The sequence below is a fragment of the Equus quagga genome, chromosome 18 (genome assembly GCF_021613505.1).
Source record: "Equus quagga isolate Etosha38 chromosome 18, UCLA_HA_Equagga_1.0, whole genome shotgun sequence".
NCBI classification, from domain to species: domain Eukaryota; kingdom Metazoa; phylum Chordata; class Mammalia; order Perissodactyla; family Equidae; genus Equus; species Equus quagga.
The window spans coordinates 27,261,671-27,286,365 of record NC_060284.1 but is presented as its reverse complement, the minus strand read 5'-3'; the positions used below and the strand labels follow the sequence as shown (position 1 = coordinate 27,286,365).

The 24,695-nt window shown below is 35.4% G+C and overlaps 1 protein-coding gene across 6 annotated transcripts in view; it reads left to right on the top strand.

Moving 5' to 3' along the window:
- The window catches only part of EVI5 (ecotropic viral integration site 5), a 211,560-nt gene that overhangs the window by 117,835 nt on the left and 69,030 nt on the right, over nt 1–24,695 (top strand). For 5 of the 6 annotated variants that reach the window (XM_046645597.1, XM_046645596.1, XM_046645592.1 and 2 more), the window contains 4 exons: nt 991–1,125; nt 3,875–4,015; nt 5,177–5,335; nt 20,351–20,497. In XM_046645597.1, coding sequence (XP_046501553.1) covers nt 991–1,125; nt 3,875–4,015; nt 5,177–5,335; nt 20,351–20,497 — 582 coding nt within the window. The remainder of the gene's footprint in view (nt 1–990; nt 1,126–3,874; nt 4,016–5,176; nt 5,336–20,350; nt 20,498–24,695) is intronic. The other variant, XM_046645595.1, reaches the window with a different exon arrangement.

Sequence of the window (24,695 nt, the reverse complement as noted above, 5' to 3'; positions counted from 1 at the left end):
GTCTTTTATAATGGTGAATTAGATATCTTTTTGCTTTTTTAGAGCACCTTTGTATAGAAACTGGTTTAAAAAGAGATTTCTTAGATAGTGCATTGGTATTTACATTATAGAGTAGAAAAGGAAATGGAAAGGGTTCGTGCTTCCATGGTTAATTTCTTCACGCAGCATCTGCTTTTTCTCTGCTTCCAGCAGTCATTTTCATGCATATCTTTGAAAAGATCCTCATTTCTAAGACCAAATACATTTTACTGTTGGAATTTGGAATGGTTCACGTTATTATGCATGCCTTATTTTATTCCCATTAGATTAAAGTAGAATTTTCAATAAATGTGTACTTGACTTCTGTAGCCTGTAACAGTGCTGTCCAATAGCAGTATAATGTGACCCACATATACATTTTAAAATGCCCTATTGAAGGGAGTAATTAATAATTACAGATGAAATTAGTGATATTTTTGCTTAACTCAGTGTATTCAAAATATTATTTCAACATATTATCAATGTAAAAATTATTAATGAGATATTTTGCCTCTTTATTTCATATTAAGTCTTCAAAATCCAGTTTGTATTTTATACCTACAACCTCTCTCAATTCGGACTAGCCGCATTTCAAATGCTCAGTAACCACATGTGGCTAATGGCTACACTGTTGTACAGTACAGGTCTATAGAGCTAAAACAAATTCTTAATATCTGGGTAGATGGACAGATAAATGGAGATATTCATCTCCTATGAATTAAATTTGACTAGTGTAACTGCTAGTTACCAGCACCCAATAATGTGATCATCTTAATAGATATCAAACCTGAGCTTTTTAATTCATTGGAAGGTTAATTGGAGGAGATATACTGGAAATATTGGGTGAGGGGAACTTTTACTACTTGGTAGTAACTGTAGTCACAGTAACTGTGTTGTCTAATTGCATTTATTTTTATTGTATGTACATGTTCATACTTCTGTGAAATTTCAGTATGTGTCTATAACTTGTAGCATAAATGCAGTTCCAACTACAATGAAGATTTTGTGCTACAGCTAGAGAAGGAATTGGTCCAAGCTCGTCTGAGTGAAGCTGAGTCTCAATGTGCACTGAAAGAGATGCAGGATAAGGTCCTGGACATAGAGAAGGTGAGAACAACACAAATGCTGTCACTCCCAGATTAGAGGAGACACATAATAGATATTTGTTAAGTACTTTTTGAGCAGTTAAATTGTTCTTAGTGTTTTTACGTATTAGAAACCTTAGAGGGGCCAGCCCGGTGGTGTAGTGGTTAAGTGTGCACACTCTGCTTTGGCAGCCTGGGGTTCGCAGGTTCAGATCCCAGGTGCAGAACTGTACACCAGTCATCAAGCCACGCTGTGGCGGTGTCCCACATACAAAGTAGAGGAAGCTTGGCACAGTTGTTAGCTCAGTGACAATCTTCCTCAAGCAAAAAGAGGAAGTATAGCAATGGATGTTAGCTCAGGGCCAATCTTCCTCACCAAAAAGAAAAGAAAAATCATAACAAGAAAAGGAAACTTACATATTAGTTACTGAGAGAGGAAAGGAAAAAAAATTTGTAAGATTCCCAATTATTCTTTGTTGTTGCCATACTACTCAAAGCCCCATATTTAAGGGTAAAAATGGAGATTAGTGCCCATTTAGAGGAAAACAACCAGGATAATTTTGATATAAATTTGGAGGAGAGAAACTTAGGGGACAGAAATTAACTGTTGTCTTCAAATATTGTAATATCTTCCTCTGCAAGAGGTAGGATGTGATTAATACGTAAACATTTCAGGGAAAATTTTATGTGATTGCAACTGTCAGAACTTTCCAAGGTACTGCACGCCACCTCAGGATACACAGGAAGACCTTAGCCTGAGGTGTACTTATGGAAGCTCATTTAACTTACCCCTTTTCCAAGTTACTAAAGAACTTGAGGATTAGATAAGCAGTGGAAATAGAAATGCTTTTAGATTTCTTACAACCCTCAGACTTGAGAGTCTGTGTTCTAAATCACAAACTCTGAATCTCTGTTTTCTCATGTATAAAATTGTGGATGGCTTGGGGTCTATGATTCACTCATAGGTAGAATCTAGCTATTGAGTCAAAGGCTCATAAATAATGGACATGACAGATAGCCTCAAGTTGTTCTTTACTATTTCTTAATGAAATGGAGCAGGGTGTAACTACACTCAGTAGTAGAATAATTTTGCTAGAAATCTGCTTGCTATTTTTCTGTTATTTTTGGAAAATTTATTCCCCTGTTTGTTGAGGAAAAAGCCAGCAAGAATGCCATAGAAAATGCCTAAAAGAATATTTGATCTCTAACTTAGGAGTATTCTGGGCTCCATGACTTAGGTAAGAATCTGGATCTTTCAGTTTTGAATATTTGATAGAAAGAAACGTCCTTGGTTCCAATGTAAAAGATGGATTTCTTAAGTAGGTTTGTTGGTATTCATATTATAGAGTAGAAAGGAAATTGAAAGGTTTCATGCTTTCTATGGGTAATTTCTTCATTCAGGAGTCTCTTTTTTCTTTTAATGCATATGCAGTAAATTTCTGGTTTTCAATTGAGAAAATATTTACAGTCTACCATGAAAATGTGTAGTTGGCAAGAATAACTTTATTCCATCATCTCTGTGGGCTAAAATCTTAATGTCCATCATGAAATATTTTAGAGATAGAATATTTCATAGATTCAGAGCTTGAAATCTCAATAGTACCTCAGTTTACCTAAGGAACTTTTACTAAGGTCTAATTTAGGATCTTCTGGTCACTCCAAGAGCAGTTTGATTTGGGGCTACCCTGTATCCTAAGGTGAGTCTTTGATTGGTAGGAGATTAATCTACGTCTTGTGCCCTTGAAGGAAATATTAGGTCACCTTGGTATTAATTTATTGACTATTGATATAGTGACTAATGTACAGAGATTTTGCATTCCTTCCAAAGTGGCATGCTAAGAAAATACAACAAAGCAGATTTTGGACTATTCTTTTCCGTAAATATGTAAAATATAAATGATGTTCATGCTTTGTTTGGAGTTCTGATCAGAGGTTAGTAAGTTTATTGCCATGCTGAAAAACACTTTTAATCTTGTTGTTCTGTAACTCTGGTTAAAATTTTATTAAACAAAGCAGAATTAGACTTCTGCGTCCTCAAAATTAAGTACGATTTCCCTCACATGTTTCTGGTGGGAGTGTACAACAGTATAGCTGCTTTGGAAAAGTTTCTTAAAAGTTAAGTGTGGAATTACCATCTGATCCATCAGTTTTGCTCCTTGGTATGTCACTCAAAAGAATTAAAAACATACATCCACACAAAAACTTTTACACAAATGTTCATAGCAGCATTATTCATAATAGCCAAAAAGAGGAAACAACCCAAATTTTCACTAACTGGTGGGATAAATAAAATGCGGTATATCCATACAATGGAATATTATTTAGCAATACAAAGGGATGAACCTTGAAAATATTATGCTGAGTGAAAGAAGCTAGTCATAAAAGGCCACATATTATATTTATGTATGATTCCATTTATATGAAATGCCGAGAGTAGGCAACTCCATAGAGACAAAGGTAGATTAGTTGCCTGGGGCTGGAGGGAGGGGAAATATGGAGTGACTGCTAATGGATATAGGATTTCTTTTGGGAGTGATTAAAATGTTATGAAATTAGATTGTGATGGTGGTTGGACAACCCTGTGAGTACTCTTAAAAACCGCTGACCAGTGTACGTTAAAAGAATAAATTTTGTGGTTTGTGAATTATGTTTCAATCAAACTCTGTAAAATTAGGTATGATTACATATGGGGCAAAATAGCTCTTATTATGCTATATTTTATTTTATTCTTTAAACTAAAAAAATACCAAGTTAAATTATTCTTGCTTTAGAGAAACAACTCCTTTCCTGATGAGAATAACCTTGCAAGGCTTCAGGAAGAACTCATTGCTGTGAAACTGAGAGAAGCAGAAGCTATTATGGGTTTGAAAGAACTTAGACAACAAGTCAAGGATTTGGAGGAACACTGGCAGGTATATCAATGTATTTTGTGTGCTCTTTAAAAAGAGGGTTAAAACTGAATATCCAGTTTGTACGAGTTTGAAGAAGCTGATGATCAACTGTAGGATTTGAGTTTAACATGAGAAAGACCTTGTTTAATGTACAAAACTGAGAGCATTTATAAATTGAAAAAACTTTTGAGCTATTTCTCCCTTTTTAATTTTTACAATTAAATAGAAGATAAAATAGAGATCAAGTCGTATTTTTGTTGTTATACGATTGTGATTTATGTATCTTCCTAAAGAACTGTAAGAAAATATTCCTTTATCTAGTACGTACTTCTTCTGTTAAATCCATTGGTCAGTGTGAAACATCAGAAGGGCGACACCAAAATAAATTTGTCTGTAAATTCATAACTTCTTTTGGAAATTGGTTATCTCACCAAATAAATCAGACGTTTAACTAGTTATATGCCCACAGATTTATTCACAGTTGAGGGAAACTGTTGAAAAAGATCTACAACAACAACAAAACAATCTATAAAATAGAAGGGAGAGAGGGAAGGAAAAGAAAACTAGACATAGTTTCAGAGTAATGATCTTGGTTTGAATTTGGGATGAGAGGATACGCTTAGCAAAGACTGAAGTTAGTCCTTGATATTACCATGGATTTTTTTTTTTAATGTATTTTGGGAAGTATCAGCAGGAATAAACTGAAAATTAAAAACAAAACAAAACTGGTCCTTCACCATGGATATTTTGAGAACACTGCTCCTAACTTGTAATATTGCTTCCTTAATTCGTGAATGGCCCCATTTTTTTCCCTTTTCTTGGGAGTTCATTAAAAATAATGTGAAAAATCTCCCTTGGTAAAAAAAAAAAAAAAAATTACGGTGAAAATTGCATTCTTTACAGTAATTAATCCACAGTATAAAAAAAATTTTGAACTATATCTGAGTATATATCCCAGAGCTGCCATTTACTGGCTGTGTGACCTTTCTGAAGTTAATCACAATTTCCATTTTCTTACCTGTATAATAAAGATAATAGTGCCTGACTTTTAAGTCAGGGGATTAAATAAAATAATGCTATAAAGTTCTTAATATAGTACTGGACCTAAAATAAGTGCTCAGTAAAGTTAGTTCTTATTTTGATACTGGGGATATTTGTCGCGATATCATTTTTGTGTTTTAGCGCCACTTAGCTCGTACTACTGGGAGATGGAAAGACCCACCTAAGAAAAATGCTATGAATGAGTTACAAGATGAACTGATGACCATTCGACTTAAAGAAGCTGAAACACAGGCAGAAATAAGAGAAATAAAACAAAGGATGATGGAAATGGAAACACAGGTATGATCGGAAAGCCCAGTAGCTTTCAAAAATATTGTTAGCGGATCAAAAGTGTATGCACGGATTCTGTCATCCATAGAATAGAGTTAAAAGGTGGACATATGACTGCAATTTTCTAGCCCAAATGAAAAGGGCTAAAAACTGTATTCTTTTATGTCAGAGATTTAATGTCTTCTTTGATCCATTCGACAAAGTTTAAGCAAGTCATAAAACTCTATTTGACTCTGTTGCCTTATTGCACAACTTGAGAGGGAATATTCGCATGGAGCAAAAATTTGTCAATCTTGATACTATTAACATTTTGGTCCAAATAATTCTTTATTGTGGGGACTGGCCTGTGCCTTGTAGGATGTGTAGCAGCATCCCTGGCCTCTGCCCATTAGATGCCAGTAGCACTGTGCCCACCACCCCACCCCCTGCCCAGGTGTTAGGACAAAAATTCTCCTGGGCAGCAAAATTGCCTCTGGTTGACAACCACTCTGTAGAATATAATGTGAATGATGCTTCCTAAAGTTGTGTGAAGTGGTGATTCTGAGCAGTCAATTTCAAAATTATACTTCTTTCTTCTCAAGTTCCCGCTTTCTCTAATAAATCCTATCTTAAATGTACTTGACTTAAGATCTGCAAAGTCTTTCTTATGAAACCCATTTGCATTATAAAAGTACATTTGTTTTTTATGTGTTACGTTTGTGTGGGCTGTATTCTGTATTCTCTGTGACGTTATTTGGCTTTCAAATATTTATTCAGTCAGTAGGGGGCATAGTTAACACATGTATCATTCTGTATACCTGTGTGCAAAATGGTCATCCCAACTGGAACATAACCTGAACATGTCAATCTTTTAGAAGAAGTGTATCTTGTTTTACATTGTTCAAAGTTATTATCTTATATTTTTCGTTGTAATTAAAAATAGCAGTAAGATTATGAAAAGTAGAAATCTAGCTTGCATAACGGGATGTTTTATTTCTATAATCAAATTCTATTTCTGTAGATATTAAAGATGCAAACACAACTTTTAAGCCAGTGTTTAGAATTTATTTCACAGTGGATGTAGGTGAATGAATCAAATTCAACAAAAATGGTTTTGAGAATTTGTGAGTACAAAGCACTGTCTAGGCATCAAAGAACCTACACTTGAGAAATTGGGCGCTCACAAACTATATTTAATTTAATTCATTATGTGAAATGATGGATGTTAACAAAATTTATTGTAGTAATCATCTCACAATATATGTAAGTTATTATGCTATACACCTTAAACTTACACAGTGCCGTATGTAATTATATCTCAGTAAAACTGGTAAAAGTATGTAATTCGGAAATCTAGTAATGAGAAAGTTAAATAGAAATGGCTGTGGAGAATAGGAGGGGAAAATTAATTCCATTGGGATGATTTGGAGAAAGGCTTCCTAAGGAATTTGTATTTTAAGCTGGGCCTGACTATAATGAGTCTGATTTGGGGTGGATTTTGCTGGAAGAGAAGTGGTGTAAGGCACTGGTTCCTACACGCCAGTGCTTAAACTGGTGAGGATCCATGAAGTTTTCTCATTGCAAAATGAAAAAAATAATTAAAAACAGTGTGGTGTAATGGTAACGCTATATTAGTCATTTAGAGGGTGTTATATCAAGCACCCATGTATCCAGCATCCAGATTAAGAGGTTTGTCCTTGTTGATACATGTAGCTCCAGTTCCTTAATTTTAATGACTTTCAGGAAACTCCACCTAGTTAGTGTTCCTTAGTTCATTGAGCCACTCTCCTCTTTATGTCTCCTGATTTTTGCTATTACAAACAGTGCTGCTCTAAACAGTGTTGCACATGTTTCCTTGTGTATATCTCTAAGAGTTTCTTCAGTACAGGGGTTCTTAGCATTTTTGTGTGTGCCATCAACCCCTTTGGCAGTCTGAAGCCTATGGACCCCTTCTCAAAATAATATTTTTTAATGCATAAAGTAAAATACATAGGATTAGAAAGTAAACCGGTTGTATTAAGGTACAGTTATCAAAATACTAAAAACCAAACAAGTTTGTGATACAGAGCAGATACACAGAGACGTATACAACCCGTTCCCACTGCTGGATTCAAGTTTTCAGTGTTTTAGATTTTTGGTGCTTAACTTAGATTGTACTATAATTTTCCTTTTGGGGGAGACTCTTATCTGGTTTTGCTACCAAGGTTAGAGTAAACTTGGTGAATGGGTTGGATTGGATTGGATTTTATTCTGTTCTCAGAAATTTTATGTAAGATTGGAATTACCCATTACTTGAATATTTGCTGGAATGTGTTCCTTTAAATAGTCTTGTCTTTTCGTTTTGTGGAAATGATACCTATTCATCCTACTTGTTGAAGGTTTATAGATCTTTTCAGATTTTCTGTTTCTTTTTGAGTCTGGTTTGGTGAAATCTATTTCCCTAGGAGACTGTCCATTTCATCTAAATTTTTAAATTTATCACTTAAAGTTGTTTAAATTATCTTTTTTAAAAAGTATTTTCACTGAATCTATATTTATGTCCCTCTTTTCATTCCTAACAGTGTTTATTTGTGCCTTCATTATTTTCTTGAAAAGCCTTGGAGAAGTTTGCCCTTTTTATTAATCTTTTTAAAGATTGGATTTTAAAATTTTTGTTGATCCTCCATGTTGTACCATTGTTTTCTAGATAGTTCAGTTCTATTCTTTATTATACCCTTTCATTATATGTTGCTTGGGTTTCATTTTTTCCCCCTTTCCTTGTACTCCTAGATATTATGTGTCTTCTTTACTAGTACATTTTTTATTCTTCAGTTCCATACTTTTTTGCTTTCCTTAAAATTGCTTCTTTGACTCAAAAGTTGTTTACCAGCATCTTTTATGTTTCTGAATGTATAGGTTTCTGGTTCACTTCGTTAGTAGTTCATGTCGTTATTTTAACTTAATTGCATTGTGGTCAGAGAATATGGCCTTTTGAGTCTTACCTTACATTTGATCCAACTTTTTAACTGTATTGTTTGTATCTTCTATATCTTTTCTAGTGTTTTTGTGTTGCCTGATCTTTCAAATACTAATTTATATTGATATCTTCTATTGTGATTGTGGATCTTTCATTTCTCTTTGGAATTGTGTTGATTTGGGGGGGGGATTAAAATATTCTGAGCCCCTTTTAGAGGAACATACAAACTTTTAATTGTTATATTTTTGTGGCAAAATGAATCTTATCATTATGTATTGACTGTCTTTATCCTTAAGGATGCTTTTTTATTTAATCTATTTGTTTTCATATAATTATCCAGGCTGTTTATTATTTAGTATTTGCTTTATATATCTTTTTCCATCCTTTTAATTTCAACCTGTTTATGTCTCTGATAAACAGCATATAGATGGATATTTGTTAAAATCCAATCTAGTAAATGGTTATACAACTGTGTGAATATACTAAAAGCCACTGAACTCTATGTATGTACACTTTAGGTGAATTTATGGTGTGTGAATATGTCTCAATAAAGCTATAAAAAAATGTGATCTCACAGTCTGTTTTAGCTGTCATGTTTGGTTCATGTTTTGTGATTCTATTTGGATTAATATTTATCACCTTGCTAGCTATTTTCTGTTTACTCCATTTGTTCTTTATTTCTTTTTTCTTCTTTTTGTTGGGTTTATTGGGCATTTATTATGGTTCCATTTTATCTCCACAAGTGACTTATTTATTTATATTCCTTTAAAAAACATTTTAGTAGTTGCTCTAGGTTGTACAATATAAATCTTTAATCAGAGCTTACGTTCAAATAGTATTTTACCCTTCACATGTAGTGTAAGGTCCTTACAATGATATATTCCCAATTCTTTCTCCTATCCTTTGTGCTATTGTTGTTATATATTTTGCTTTTACAGATAGTACCAGCATCATATGTGCTACTAATTTTGCATTAATCAGTCAATCTTTCAAAGAAATTTTAAAAATTTTTAATGAAATTAATTTTCCCTTCAGTTATTCCTTTTTAGCCCTCTTTATTTCTTTGTATAAATCCATGTATCTGTCTGGGGTCATATTCCTTCTACTTGAAGAGAACTTCCTTTAACATTTCTCGTACTGCTGGTCTACTGGCAGTGGATTCTCTTAGTTCTCATTTGTTTGAGAAAGTATTTATTTCTCTAATTTAAAAGCAAATTATAAAGGGGTGGAGCAAAATGGTGGGGTGAGCTGACCCGGGACTCTCTCCCCTCCAAACTACAACAAAGGATTGGGAAAACTGAATTTCAGCCAATAAACCTAATGCCAGACCATCAGAGACCTACAGCACCAAGATGAAGGAGGACGGAGAGGCTGCTACTGGCCTCGGAGGAGCTGAAACAGGGTAGGAGAGAACTTCGCTCCCTCCCCTAGAGACTGGGATCACTGCTGCGGGTGCGGGAAGGAGTGGGGGAGGGGCCACGCGACCGGGGGATCGTCCAGGACTCCCACTGCCAGTGCAGTGGAAACCCACTGACGGGGGAAAGCTTCCATGTGCAGGGACCCCATCAAGCCAGGGCATCAGGAGACCAGAGAACGAGAGCTGATCGGAATCCAGATTGGCGCGTGAGAGAAACTCCACCTCCTCCCTGAACCCATGCTGAGCACTGCCATCTTACCTGAAGGTGGAGAGCTCAGAACGTGTGGCTCTCGACCCCCATCTAGTGGCGACAGGGTGTAACTGCAACCGAATTCTACCATCGTGCGCAAAAACCACTCCTCTACCATCCAGCAATTTATAAAAGCTCCAGAACAGAAGGAAAACAATAAAAACACAGAATTAAGTCCTGAGGACTTGGAAATAGGTAAACTAAGTGAAAATGAGTTCAGAGTATCATCAAAAAACTCAATGAGGTAGAGGGAAAGATAGAGAAACAAGTCAACGAGTTCTGGAGTTACTTCACAAAAGAGATTGAAACTATAAAGAAGAATCAAACAGAATTACTAGAGATGAAAAATACTGTGGACTAGATAAAACAGAATACGGATTCCCTGAATGCCCATGTAGACACCATAGAGGAGAAAATTAGCATAATCGAAGATAGACAGGCTGAATGACTCCAGACAGAGGAAGAAAGAGAACTAAGGATTTTAAAAAATGAGGAAAATAGCAGAGAAATAGCGGATTCAATGAGGAGAAAGAATTTAAGGATCATTGGAATTCCTGAGGACGTGGAAAAGGAAAATGGAGCAGAAAGTGTGCTTAATAAAATAATAGAAGAGAACTTCCCAAATCTAGGGATTGAGGGAGAAATGTGTGTGGAGGAAGCTTTCAGATCTCCTAGATTTGTCAATGTAAAAAGACCTACTGCAAGGTATATAGTAGTAAAAATGGCAAAAATGAAAGAGAAAAAAGAATACTCAGGGCAGCAAGACAGAAGAAAATAACCTACAAAGGAACTCCTATCAGACTTTCAGCAGATTTCTCTACGGAAACCTGACAAGCTAGGAGAGAATGGAGTGACATATTCAAAACTTTAAAAGTTAAAAATCTTCAGCCAAGAATACGCTATCCAGCAAAAATATCCTTCAGATTTGAGGGAGAAATTAAATCTTTTCCAGACAAACAAAAGTTAAGGGAATTTGTAACCAAAAGTCCTCCACTACAAGAAATCCTCAAGAAGGCTCTCATACCTGAAAAAAGAAAAAAAGGGAGAAAGGGGTCACAAACCACAGAGTAGGGAGACACATAGATAGAACCAGAATAGGATAGCAAATATTCAACTATAGCCTTAGGATAAAGGTAAGGAAACCACCAAAGCAAAGACGATCTTATCACCCTAACTACAAACTCATAACATGAGTTGGAATAAGAAATGGAAATAATAATTTAGGAGGGGAAGAGGAAAGGGACTAAATTAGTCTAGGCCAAGTAAGTAAGAGACCACCAGAGAATAGACTATATTATACATGAGATTCTAAATACAAACTTCAGGGTAGCCACTAAACTAAAAAACAGAACAGAGCCACAAAACACAAATAAGGAAAAATGTAAGAAACCCAGCATAAGAAATTGCAGTAGTCAATGGATAGGCTAAAACACACAGGACAAGAAGCAAAGGTAATACAGGAAAACCAGATAACGAGCAACAGATTGACAACATTAAGTCCAAATGCATCAATAATCACCCTCAATGTAAACGGATTGAACTCTCCAATAAAAAGACACACAGTAGCAAAATGGATTAAAGAACAAGATCCAACAATTTGTTGCCTCCAGGAAACACAGCTCAGCCCCAAGGACAAACACAGGCTCAGAGTGAAGGGGTGGAAGACAATACTTCAAGCTAACAGCAAGCAAAAGAAAGCAAGTGTTGCAATACTTACATCAGACAAAACGGATTTCAAAATAAGGCACGTAAAGAGAGAAACAGAGGGACAATATATAATGATCAAAGGGACACTTCATCAAGAAGAAATAACACTTATAAATATCTATACACCCAACACAGGAACACTAACGTTCATAAAGCAACTATTAACAGACCTTAAGGAAGATGTTAAAAACAACACAATAATAGTAGGGGACCTCAACACCCCACTCACATCAATGGACAGATCATCCAGACAGAAAATCAACAAGGAAATAGTGGAGCTAAACAAAAAACTAAAACAATTGGACTTGATAGACATTTATAGAACGCTTCATCCTAAAACAGCAGAATACACATTCTTCTCAAGTGCGCAGGGAACATTCTCAAGGATAGACCATATGTTGGGAAACAAGGTAAACCTCTACAAATTTTTAAAAAAATGAAATAATAGCAAGCATCTTCTCCAATCATAATGCTATAAGGCTAGAAATTAATTACAAGAAAAAAGCTGAGAAAGGCACAAAGATGTGGAGACTAAACAATACGCTACTGAACAAGCAATGGATCATTGAAGAAATTAAAGAAGAAATAAAAAAATACCTGGAGACAAATGAAAATGATAACATGCCATACCAACTCATATGGGACACAGCAAAAGCTGTATTAAGAGGAAAACTCATCACAATACAGACACATCTTAACAAACAAGAAAAATCCCAAATAAGCAATCTTAAACTACACCTAACTGAATTAGAGAAAGAAGAACAAACAAAGCCCAAAGTCAGCAGAAGGAGAGAAATAATAAAAATGAGAGCAGAAATAAATGCTCTTGAAACGAAAAAGGCGGTAGAAAGGATCAATGAAACAAAGAGCTGATTCTTTGAGAAGATAAATAAAATTGACAAACCCCTAGCCAGACTTGCAAAGAAAAAAGGGAGAAAGCTCAAATGAACAAAATCAGAAATGAGCGAGGAGAAATAACAACAGACTCTCCAGAAATACAACGGATTATAAGAGAATACTATGAAAAATTATATGCCAACAAAATGGATAACCTAGAGGAAATGGATAAATTCTTGGACTCCTACAATCTCCCAAAGCTCACTCAAGAAGAAGCAGACAATTTGAACAGACCAATCACAAGGAAAGAGATTGAAACAGCAATCAAAAACATCCCAAAGAATAAAACCCCAGGACCAGATGGCTTTCCTGGGGAATTCTACCAAACTTTCAGAGAGGATTTAATACCTATCCTTTTCAAGCTATTCCAAAAAATTAGGGAGGATGGAACACTTCCTAACACATTCTCCAAGGCCAACATCACTCTGATACCAAAGCCTGACAAGGACACCACGAGAAAAGAGAACTACAGGCCAATATCACTGATGAACATAGATGCAAAAATTCTAAGCAAAATTTTGGCAACCAGAATTCAGCAACTCATCAAAATGATCATACATCATGATCAAGTGGGATTCATACCAGGGACACAGGGATGGTTCAACATCCGCAAATCAATCAACGTGATACACCACATCAACAAACTGAGGAATAAAAACCACATGATCATCTCAATAGATGCAGAGAAAGCATTTGACAAGATCCAGCAGCAATTTATGATAAAAACTGAACAAAATGGGCATAGAAGGGAACTACCTCAACATAATAAAGGCCAGATATGACAAACCCACAGCCAACATCATACTCAATGGGCAAAAACTGAACGCCATCCCCCTGAAAACAGGAACAAGACAAGGATGCCCTCTATCACCAGTCTTATTTAACATAGTACTGGAAGTCCTGGCCAGAGCAATCAGGCAAGAAAAAGGAATAAAAGGAATCCAAATAGGGAGGCAAGAAGTGAAACTCTCGCTGTTTGCAGACAACATGATCTTATATATAGAAAACCCCAAAGAATCCATTGGAAAACTCTTAGAAGTAATCAACAACTACAGCAAAGTTGCAGGGTATAAAATCAATTTGCATAAATCAGTAGCATTTCTATATTCTAATAACGAGCTAACAGAAAAAGAACTCAAGAACACAATATCATTCACAATCGCAACAAAAAGAATAAAATACCTCGGGATAAATTTAACTAAGGAAGTGAAGGACCTATATAATGAAAATTACAAGGCCTTTCTGAGAGAATTGGATGACGACATAAAGAGATGGAAAGACATTCCATGTACATGGATTGGAAGAATAAACATAGTTAAAATGTCCGTTCTACCTAAAGCAATCTACAGATTCAACGCCATCCCAATCAGAATCCCAATGACATTCTTTACAGAATTAGAACAAAGAATCCTAAAATTCATATGGGACAACAAAAGACCCCGAATTGCTAAAGCAATCCTGAGAAAAAAGAACAAAGCTGGAGGAATCACAATCCCTGACTTCAAAACATACTACAAAGCTACAGTAATCAAAACAGCATGGTACTGGTACAAAAACAGGTGCACAGATCAATGGAACAGAATTGAAAGTCCAGAAATAAAACCACACATCTATGGGCAGCTAATCTTCAACAAAGGAGCTGAGGTCATACAATGGAGAAAAGGAAGTCTTTTCAACAAATGGTGCTGGGAAAAGTGGAAAGCCACATGTAAAAGAATGAAAATTGACCATTCTTTCTCACCATTTACCAAAATAAACTCAAAATGGATCAAAGACCTGAAGGTGAGACCTGAAACCATAAGGCTTCTAGAAGAAAACGTAGGCAGTACACTCTTTGACATCAGTATTAAAAGGATCTTTTTGGACAGCACGTCTCCTCAGAGAGGGGAAACAATAGAAAGAATTAACAAATGGGACTTCATCAGACTAAAGAGCTTCTTCAAGGCAAATGAAAACAGGATTGAAACAAAAAAACAACCCACTAACTGGGAAAAAAAATTTGCAAGTCATATATCTGACAAAGGCTTAATATCCATAATATATAAAGAACTCACACAACTCAACAACAAAAAATCAAACAACCCGATAAAAAAATGGGCTGGAGACATGAACAGACATTTCTCCAAAGAAGATATACAGATGGCCAATAGGCACATGAAAAGATGTTCACCATCACTGATCATCAGGGAAATGCAAATCAAAACTACATTAAGATATCACCTTACACCCATTAGAATGGCAAAAATATCTAAAACTAATAGTAACAAATGTTGGAGAGGTTGTGGAGAAAAAGGAACTCTCATACACTGCTGGTGGGAATCCAAACTGGTGCAGCCACTATGGAAAACAGTATGGAGATTCCTCAAAAAATTAAAAATAGAACTACCATACGACCCAGCTATTCCATACTGGGTATCTATCCAAAGAGCTTGAAGTCAGCAATTCCTAAAGTCCTATACACCCCAATGTTTATTGCAGCATTATTTACAATAGCCAGGACATGGAAGCAACCTAAGTGCCCGTCAACAGATGAATGGATAAAGAAGATGTGGTACATATATACAATGGAATACTACTCAGCTGTAAAACAGAACAAAAGCATTCCATTTGCAATAACATGGATGCACCTGGAGGGAATTATGTTAAGTGAAATAAGCCAGTTAGAGAAGGACAATCTCTGTATGACTCCACTCATATGAGGAATTTAAAAATGTAGACAGAGAGAACAGATTGGTGGCTACCAGGGGAAAGGTGGGGTGGAGGGTGGGCACAGCAGGTAGAGTGGTGCACCTGCAATATGACTGACAATCAATAATGTACAACTGAAATTTTACAAGTTTGTACCCTATCATTAACTCAATTAAAAAAAGCATATTATTTGCTGGATATTGCATTCTGGGTTGTTAGGTTTTTCTTTCAATACTTTAAGTTACTCTTCTTGTCAGAAACCATGCAAGCCAGAATTCTGTTGTAATTCTTACTTTTATTCCTCTGTGTGTAATGCTTTTTCCCCCTTCTGGCTGCCTTCAAGATTTCCTCTGTCTTTTCTTTTTTAGCAGTTTGAATATGATATGATTTGATGTGTTTTTTGCTTTGTTTTTTCTTTGAGCTTCTTGGACTTGTGGATTTGTGTCTGCCGTGCAATTTGGAAAATTCTTGGTCATTATTTCTTCAAATATTTCTTCTGTCCCATACTCTCTTCTCCTCCTGGGATTCCAATTACACATATGTTAGATTGTTTGATGTTGGATGTTCTGTTCTTCCCCTCCCCCCATTATTTTCTCTCTTTGTGCTTTTGTTTCTATTGACTGAAGTGTTTCTGTTGACTTATTGAGAGCACTGATTCTTTCCTCCACTTTGTAGGTTCTCTGATGAGACACTGAAGGCATTCTTCACATCTATTACTGTTGTTTTCCATTTCTAGCATTTCTGTTGGATTCTTATGGTTTTCATTTATCTGCTGATATTACCTATCTGATCTTGTATGTTTTTCACCTTTCCCTTAGAGCCTTCAGCATATTAATCACAGTTGTTTAAATTCCCTGTCAGATAATTTCAATATCTGTGTCATACTTGAGGCTGGTTCTGTTGATTGCTTTGTCTCTTGGTAGTGTTTTATTTTTTCTTACCTTTTCCTACACTTTGTAATTTTTTGTTGAAAACTGTATATCTCGTGTAGGACAGTAGACTAAGGTAAATAGTTTTTTTTGCCTGGAAATGGGCACACCTTACCTTCTATTTGGCCTTTAATGTGGGGGATTTGAGTTAATATAGTCAGGAGTTGGGCTGGGTTTGAGGTTTGTTGTTTCTGTGGTTACCCTCTTTGCACCACAGTCTTCAAATTCCTCTAGCAATATCTTATTTTTAGATTGGAGGCTGGTTTGCCAATGGGTTTTCTCAATGTCTTTAGGTCTTCCCTTTGCACAGCACTTCAGAGAGGGTCAGTCTCGAGCAGTATTCCACTGTTACTTGTTATAGGCAGTCAGAGGGGCAGAGAACAACTCTTCCCTATGATCTGATAAAGCCTCAGTCTTAGGCTGCCCTGTGTCCCTGGATCTGGAGTGTTTGGCCTTCTCAGTGCTCCTGCCCTACCTCCAGCTATAGTCCTAGGCCCAAAATACAGTCCTGGCCCTTCCTCAGACGCAGTGGTTCCCCCAGTGCCTCAAGGGCAACTGTGCTGGTTGCCCTGCTCCATGCAAATTAAACCTTTTATTCCCTAGAGGAGACGAGCAAGGTTTAGTGACCCTCTCTATGTTAACTGCTGTTCACCTCCCTCAGGCCTGCGCCATGCGGTTCTCTTTCTCAGGACTCTCATCAGTCGTCTTTGAGTGTACCTGTTGGAGTCAATGAAGAAAAAGTATATAAGAGTTTTTGAACTTTGCTCCCCACCTTGGGCTTCATACTCGCTAGCCGGCTCACACTTGGCCTCTACCGATTTGATATTTATTCTAGCTGAATTATTCTTCACAGCTTCTGGCTGAATCTGTCCTGTGTCTCCTTAGATTTGGGTTAGTCAGTTGCCCTGTGACCCCACCTCTCTGTGTTTAACAGTTTGGCTGTTTTTTGTTTGGCTTTTTTAGTTAAAAGGGTGGGAGTAATGCTCTTTCTGACTCTCTACATCCATGATCAGAAATCGTCTTTATTGTGATGTGTTTGAAATTGTTTTATTTTGTGCTTTCTGTTTCTTTCTTTTTTTCTCCTTTGCTTTTTATTGGATTAATTTAGTTTTTTTCTCTTTCTCTCTACTAATTTGAATTTTATAATTCTTTTTCTTTTCTATTAGCATTTATTACCTGAAAAAAATTGAAAATGCTTACCCGACTGAATACAGTCTAAAGTTAATAATGATCTCCGTCTTCCTTCCAAACTGTGTAAAGGGCCTTTGAAGAACTTCAAGTGCTTTTCTTCCAGCTTCCGTTCTTACATGTTACTATGATTGTGCGTCTTTTTTGTGTGTGAGGAAGATTTGCCCTGAGCTAACATCCATTGTCAATCCTCCTCTTTTTTTGCTTGAGGAAGATCAGCCCTGAGGTAACATCTATGCTCTTCCTCTGCTCTGTATGTGGGATGCCTCCACAGCATGGCTGATGAGTGGAGAAGGTCCACACCCAGGATCTGAACCCGTAAACCCCAGGCCACCGAAGGGGAGCAACAGAACTTTAACCACTCGGCCATGGGACGGCCCCTGTACATCTTTTTTTATACCTCCAAATTACTAGACATTATTGTTGTGTTTTATGGAGTCAGTGCTCATTTGGATTTGTCCACTTGTTTGCCAATTTTTTGCTCTCTATTCTTACTTTTATTTGGTAGTTTCTTTCCAGTTTCAATCATGAATTGTAAACTCTCTCATTTTCTTAAAATATGCTTTTCTCTCACCCTTATATGATAATATAGCTCAATATACTACTGTAGGATGAAATTTGTTTTTTTAAGCACTACAGATTTTTCCTCTTGAGATGTCTTCATCTCACAGCTACTCAGTTTTTCCCTTGATTTACCTCTTCTTTTCTTTAGCATTCTAAGCTTTGTTACAATGTATCTTGTTGAGGGTTTGTTTGTATTTATCCTATTTGGGACTAGTTGTGCTTCCTGAACTGTGGATTTATATGTGGTTTTTTTTTCAGTTGTGAAAAGTTCTCACCTATTATCCCTTAGATCATCATATCTCGCTCTTTTTTTTTTTTTTTTTTGGTGAGGAAGATTGACCCTGAGCTAACATTTGTTGCCAATCTTCCTCTTTTTGATTGAGGAAGATTTTTGCTGAGCTAATGTTTGTGGCAATATCCCTCTATTTTGTATGTGGAATGCTGCCACAGCATGGTTTGATGAGCAGTGTGTAGGTCCATGTCTGGGATCTGAACCAGCGAACGCCAGCCCACCAAAGCAGAGTGTGTGAACTTAACCACTACAACACTGGGCTGGCCCTCACTTTTTTTTTCCTATTTTGTCCTGCAACCCTTACCAGGTATATTTTGTACTTCCTGTTCTCTTTTCTATGTCTCTTGACCTCTTATGGGACACTAATTATTTCTTCACTATATCTAACCTCTTATTTAAGCCTTTAATTGAATTTTTAATATGAGTGGCTATAGTAATTTCTAGAAATTGTGTTTGGTTATTTTTCACATTTGCTGAAAATTGTTTTGACAGTGACTTGTTCTTTGCTTATGTTTTTGCTTCTTTTTATGTCTAATAATTTTAAACATACACTATTTTATATGAAGTCCTTATATGATTATTTTATTATCTAGAGTCCCTAAAAATCTATTCTTGCTATCGTTTTTGTCTACTGTTTCTGAGTCATGATCAGTTCTTGGTGTTTTTTTATGTGTGAATGTTTTGTGATTTGGCATCATGGACTTGTAATCAGGGCCGCAGGGAGGAGGGTTATCTGTGGGAATTCTTTGTAGCTTAGGTTAAAGATATATCCTTCTGAAGTGTAGTTATTTGTTTTAATGTTAGGAGGTGTGACAGTAAAAAGAGGTTGTGGAAAATTTTCAATACAGTATTAAGAATTTCCCTCTTATTTTTGTAAACAGACAATATTCATTGATTGAAAGTAAGATAGAAGAGCACAATATAGAGGATGGTCTTAGAAAGGAGGCATTTCTTCTGCGAGTCAGGAAGATAAGTAAAAGGAAAATGGTAGAAAGTTTTGGAGCTTAAATCTGTTGGATGATCCAGATTTTTTTATTAAAACTAGAAGCAGGGTCATTTTCTTAGAGTGAGGTAGAATAGGTATAATAATAGTAACAGCTGGGCATTTTTTTAAGTGTGTGTTAAATTTCAGGCGTCGTGCGAGACTGTTGGTAAACTTTTCTCGTATAATTCTTATAACACAGCCTTGAAAGGCAAGTAGTAATGTCTGTGCCTATACCAGTGTACTGAAATTTGATATGATTCAATAACTTGACCAAGATTGAAGAACTGTTAAATGAAGATCCAGATTTTACCTATCTTTGGTTATGAAAGTCCCTTCTGTTTCTTTCGGGCCCCTAATAGAATAATTTGTGGTTGAAAGATTTCAGGTTGGGGCAAGCCTGAATGGGCAAACTACCTCTTGTCAGTCAAGGTCTATATATTATTTTAGCATGTCCTGTAGTTATGCACTGAGCTGCAAGCATTTATTGAATTCTTATGATATATTAAGCCCTGTTATATGTATTATCTCATTTAATTTTGAAGACAACCAAATGAGAAATAGGTAGTATTTTTATATACATTTTTCAAATGAGGAGATAGAGACTCAGAGATATTAACTAGTTTGCTTAATCACCAAATAGCAAGCTAGAATTCAAAACAGTCCATGTTTGTTAAAAACAAACTGTGCTATACTCTGGAGGAATGTAGGAGTGCACGTGACACATGTCATGACATCAAGGAGTTTATAGTTCAGTAAATGGTGATGGTAGCTTTCACCAGATCTGTGCTTGCTTTTGGCAACTGGGAAGAGGAGTTAAATTCATCATATTCCTATATCTACTCACTTTGTACCACACTGCTTATTTCAGAAAGTAATACCTTCAAGTTCTACATAAACATCCTTATAGTTTATGGGTATTTATTTTATAAATGGTAAATTGAGCTATAATGAGAATTTCCAGTATGAACCTTATGTATTTTTTTGGATGATTTGATTTTTAAAGCAGTTTTATAAACTTTTTCTAAGTATTTAACTACTTGTTAAATAAAATTGGCATATGACTAATAACATTTTTTATAATGTTGTCAAGGCATAAAATGGGTAGGTAGAAGTTTGTGGGTTTTTTCAGGCCCTTTATCTAAAGTCTGAGTATTTATATTTTTAATTATTAGAACCAGATCAATAGTAACCATCTTCGAAGAGCAGAACAAGAGGTGATCAGTCTGCAGGAGAAGGTGCAGTACCTTTCTGCACAGAACAAAGGACTGCTTACTCAGTTAAGTGAAGCAAAGCGCAGACAAGCAGAGATTGAATGCAAGGTAAATATGTCAACTAACTAGTTTCTGCTTTTGTCAATATAATAATGCTTTTTTTGTTTTTGTCTCATCATTGATTATATTATTTTAAAACCAAAAAAGTCTTATTTCCCACTTTTCCTGAACTTGGTTTAATGGTTGCTTTTGGACCAGGTTAGCTCATCTTGCTTTGGGATAGATTTCAGGCAAGAAACCTCATTTTCAACCACTTTGTAAAACGCTAGTGCAGGAAACAAGTTAACTAAGTGGTTGAAATGGGTAGCTCTTTACAGTTTTTCTTTTGACCTGTCATCTGTTAAAACCAAAGCTTTTAATGTCTCAGCCAAAAAGATAGGCAATTTAGAGAGGTTAGGGCAACTCTGCTTTAATTGCTGCCTTATTAGTGGTCTGTCAATATTAATATATGTCTCCTGGATAAGAGTAGAGAGCAAAAGATGTGTGCATGTACTAATAAGTTGGGAAAATTGTGCACATTCCCCATTATTATGCTAATCTGTTTTTCTATTTTTTTGTGAAGTATTTAGATTCATAAAGCAAGAAAAAGGATTTGAATGCAAGTACATTTTTTCCTGAAGTAAATTTATAGTATAGCAGTGGTGAGAGCAAGAGGAGACAGGAAGTGGGATAGAAGGAGAGGGGTGTGTGTGTTTGTGTTTGAAATAACTAAAGAGATGACTGTGGTCTGAGCATTAGAATGAATTACCGAGGACAAGTTATGGAATTTTAAAAATAAACTAGACATCCATCTTTCCGTGATGAAATAGTAGGAATGATACTTTCATTTAATTTTTAAAGAGTCCAGCCTTGTTATTCTATGATAAGAAATAAGACTTTCAATGGCACATATAAAGCTGTAATTCCATCAACTTGTTCTGGTGTCATTAAAAACCAAGAGTGAAGCTTGAGTGGTTTATCAGTGTCACTGAAATCCAGAGTTGAAATTACATCCTAATAAATATGCATGACTGTTACAATTTACACTGACAGAAATCTGTAGGCAGTACTGAAATTTGTACTAACTTGAGTAGTCCCTTTTGAAGGATATGACAACTAATTTAAAAATAAAATGTTGTGACATAAAGTTATATCAGTTTGACTTGTCATACTAATATCTGATTGAGTTTTTATGATATATTGTCTATGCTGACTTATTTTTAATAAAGAACTAAATTTAATCTTTTTTCATTATTGGTGTAAGTTTTCCATAAACGTGTTGATAGCGCTGTTACTGGATTTAATATTGCTCTTCAAATGCCTTAGTGCCTTTTAATCAAAGTAAAATGTTCTTTGGAAATAAATATTTGGGGAGTTTGCTGATGAAAATAACTGTTTTCTTTGACTTTATCTAAGTAGTGGACTCAGGTTGATAATCTTAAGAAAAGATATGAGATTTTATTTAATTTTTAATTGTTCATTAGTACCTCTGTGAAGTATGTTACAGATGCTCACTCCATCTCTCCCTGTGTTTGAGCTTTATATTGATTTATTCAATCTTTTGTAATGTTTTCCAGATTTCAAGAATGACCAGTGTATTAATTGTCACCCTAACACCTAGTACATATACAAATACATATGTGTTTTATCTTGTTGTGTAGAAACAAACCTAACTTTTTCAAGGAAGCCAGTCCTTCAGTTATATAATCTGATTCATTTTCATTTAGTCTTATATGATTATAGCTTATGATTTGTTGATAAGTAATTATTAAAGCTCATTTTATTCTTCATTTATGCAAAATGTCAGGATACTGTTTTTAATATTAACATTATTTTCCCTCTATAAGTGAATTAGAATGTTCCCATTTAAAGATGAAATAGTACAAGTCTATGATCCCTAATATGAAAATCTAAAACACTCTGAAACCCAAACATTTTTTCATAAGTTTCACACAAATTCATTTGGAAGTAAAACTTAATTTGAATTGTTATATAACCATGTGTAATTTTTATTTATCTCAGTTGGTATAGGTTTTTATTCATCACTGCTTCATTGTGGTAAACATTGAGTATACTGTTTCATTATGGATGCTGCCTCAGATCTTGCTGGATAATACTAATGTATGGTTTATGTACCTTATTACTTTTCTAAAATGTAAAAACTCTGAAATTCTGTAACACATCTGGCCCCTAGAATTCCAGTAATGAGATTGTGGGATTTCCTTGAATATCTAACTTTGAAGATTATAGAAAGATTTTATATTCTCTAGTTCTACGAAGAAATATGTATATCCGTGAGAAAAGGTATATTACTTCTTATACACAATTGTAAAATTGTGTAGTAAATAATAAGTGAGGAAAATCAATCAAAATATTTTACTGTGATTATAATATTGTACATTTATGGAATAATGATAGGAAGAAATTAAATCTGTTGCTTATGTTTAATATAAATTTTAATAACTTAATACATACACATTTTTTATAATGCTTTGATTTTTTGTTAACAAAGTATAAATGAAAGCATTGCCCACACCTCTATCCCCTTTTATCTCAATCCCTTCCTGACCCTACCACATACCCCTTCTTTTACTTTTTCCTAGGTGGCTGCTTTTGTTATTTTCTGATACATCCTTTTAGAGTCTCCTTTAGGCAGATACTAGCAAGTAAAATTATATAATTTTTCTTTTCCTCAATTTCTTACCTGAAAGTTAGCATACTTTAATATACGTTCTGCTTTTTGCTTTTTTGGTCAGTATGTTTTGTAGAGCTTTCAGTATCAGTGCTTGTAGTTTCTAAGGTACATTGTTTTCCATTGCATGCGTGTACCTTAGTATACCTAAGTGTACAACTAGGTGCTTGTTGATGGGCATATGTGCTGTTTTGCAGTGTTTTGCTGCTACAAGCAGTGTTTAGTGAATAACCTTGGACGTATATAATTTCAGATGTATAGAGGTATAGCTACACATTTCTATAGGATAAACTCCTATAAATTGATTGTTTGGTCAGTGGGTAAATACATTTGTACTTTTTATAGATTTGGTCAGATAACCCTCCTTAGGGTTGTACCATTTTGTACTTTGACCAGCAGGACTTGATAGTACCTGTTTCTTCACTGTGTTATTTACAAAGTGTGTAGCCAAATATTTTCATTTTAAATAAATATAAATATATAATTTACATATTCTAGGACAGTGATTCTCAAATAGGGATGGGAGGAGGTGAGATTATGGAACTTCAGAGAACAATGGCATCTACTTATGTATTTGTCAAATATTTGGGCGTCTTCTGTTTGTCATTTACTCTTGTAGGAACTGAGGATACAGTAGTAAAGAAGATGGACACAATGTTTAGTGAGACAATAAGTAAAAATAGATGAATCATTACTAATGATGTACTGTAAACTGGGAGTTAAGGGGAAGTGGGAATTAAGATTGAGTGCTAGGAGGTGGTATCAGAGCCGAGACCTCAGGAAGAAGAAAGAACCAGTCACATGAAGACCCAGGGGAAGATCGTTGCGTGAAAAGCATCACAGAGTTCAAGACCCCAAAGCAGAAAAGAACTTGGTTGTTGAGTCTTGTATATAATGAAAAACTGAATGAGATATAGCCAGGGAGGTAGGCTGGGACTCCACTTCTCACCATAGAGATTTTTATAGCCCGTGGTAATGAGTTTGGGTTTTACTCTTAAGTGCTATGGGAAGCCACTGGGAAGTTTTAAGTAGGAAAGCAAGATGATATGATAGGATTTTTTTTTTCTGTTTTGCCGTATTTGTTTCAGATTTATTTTTTAACTTTGAATTTTGAAATAATTTTGTGTTTACAGAAAAGTGGCAAAGATAGAGTCACAATATACCCTTTAATCAGCTCCTGCTAATGTTAACATCTTACATAACCATCGTACATTTATCAATACTAAGAAATGAATGTTGGCAAATGTTATTACTAAACTGCCGACTTTATTCGGATTTCCCCATCATGTCTCAGTCTCCTCTAATCTGTGACAGTTTCTCAGTATTTTTTTTCTTTATTACTTTGACTATTGAAGAATACTGGTCAGGTATTTGGTAGAGTACCTCTCAATTTGGGATTGTCTGATGTTTGCTCACGATTAAGCTGAGGTTGTGTATTTTAGGAAAGAATACAGAGATGAAGTGTCCTTCTCAGCGCACCGTGTCAGGGGCGTATTGTATTGATATGTCTTAGTGTTGGTGCTGGTAACCTTGGTCATTTGATTAAGTTGATCTCTGCCAGCTTTTTCCACTACA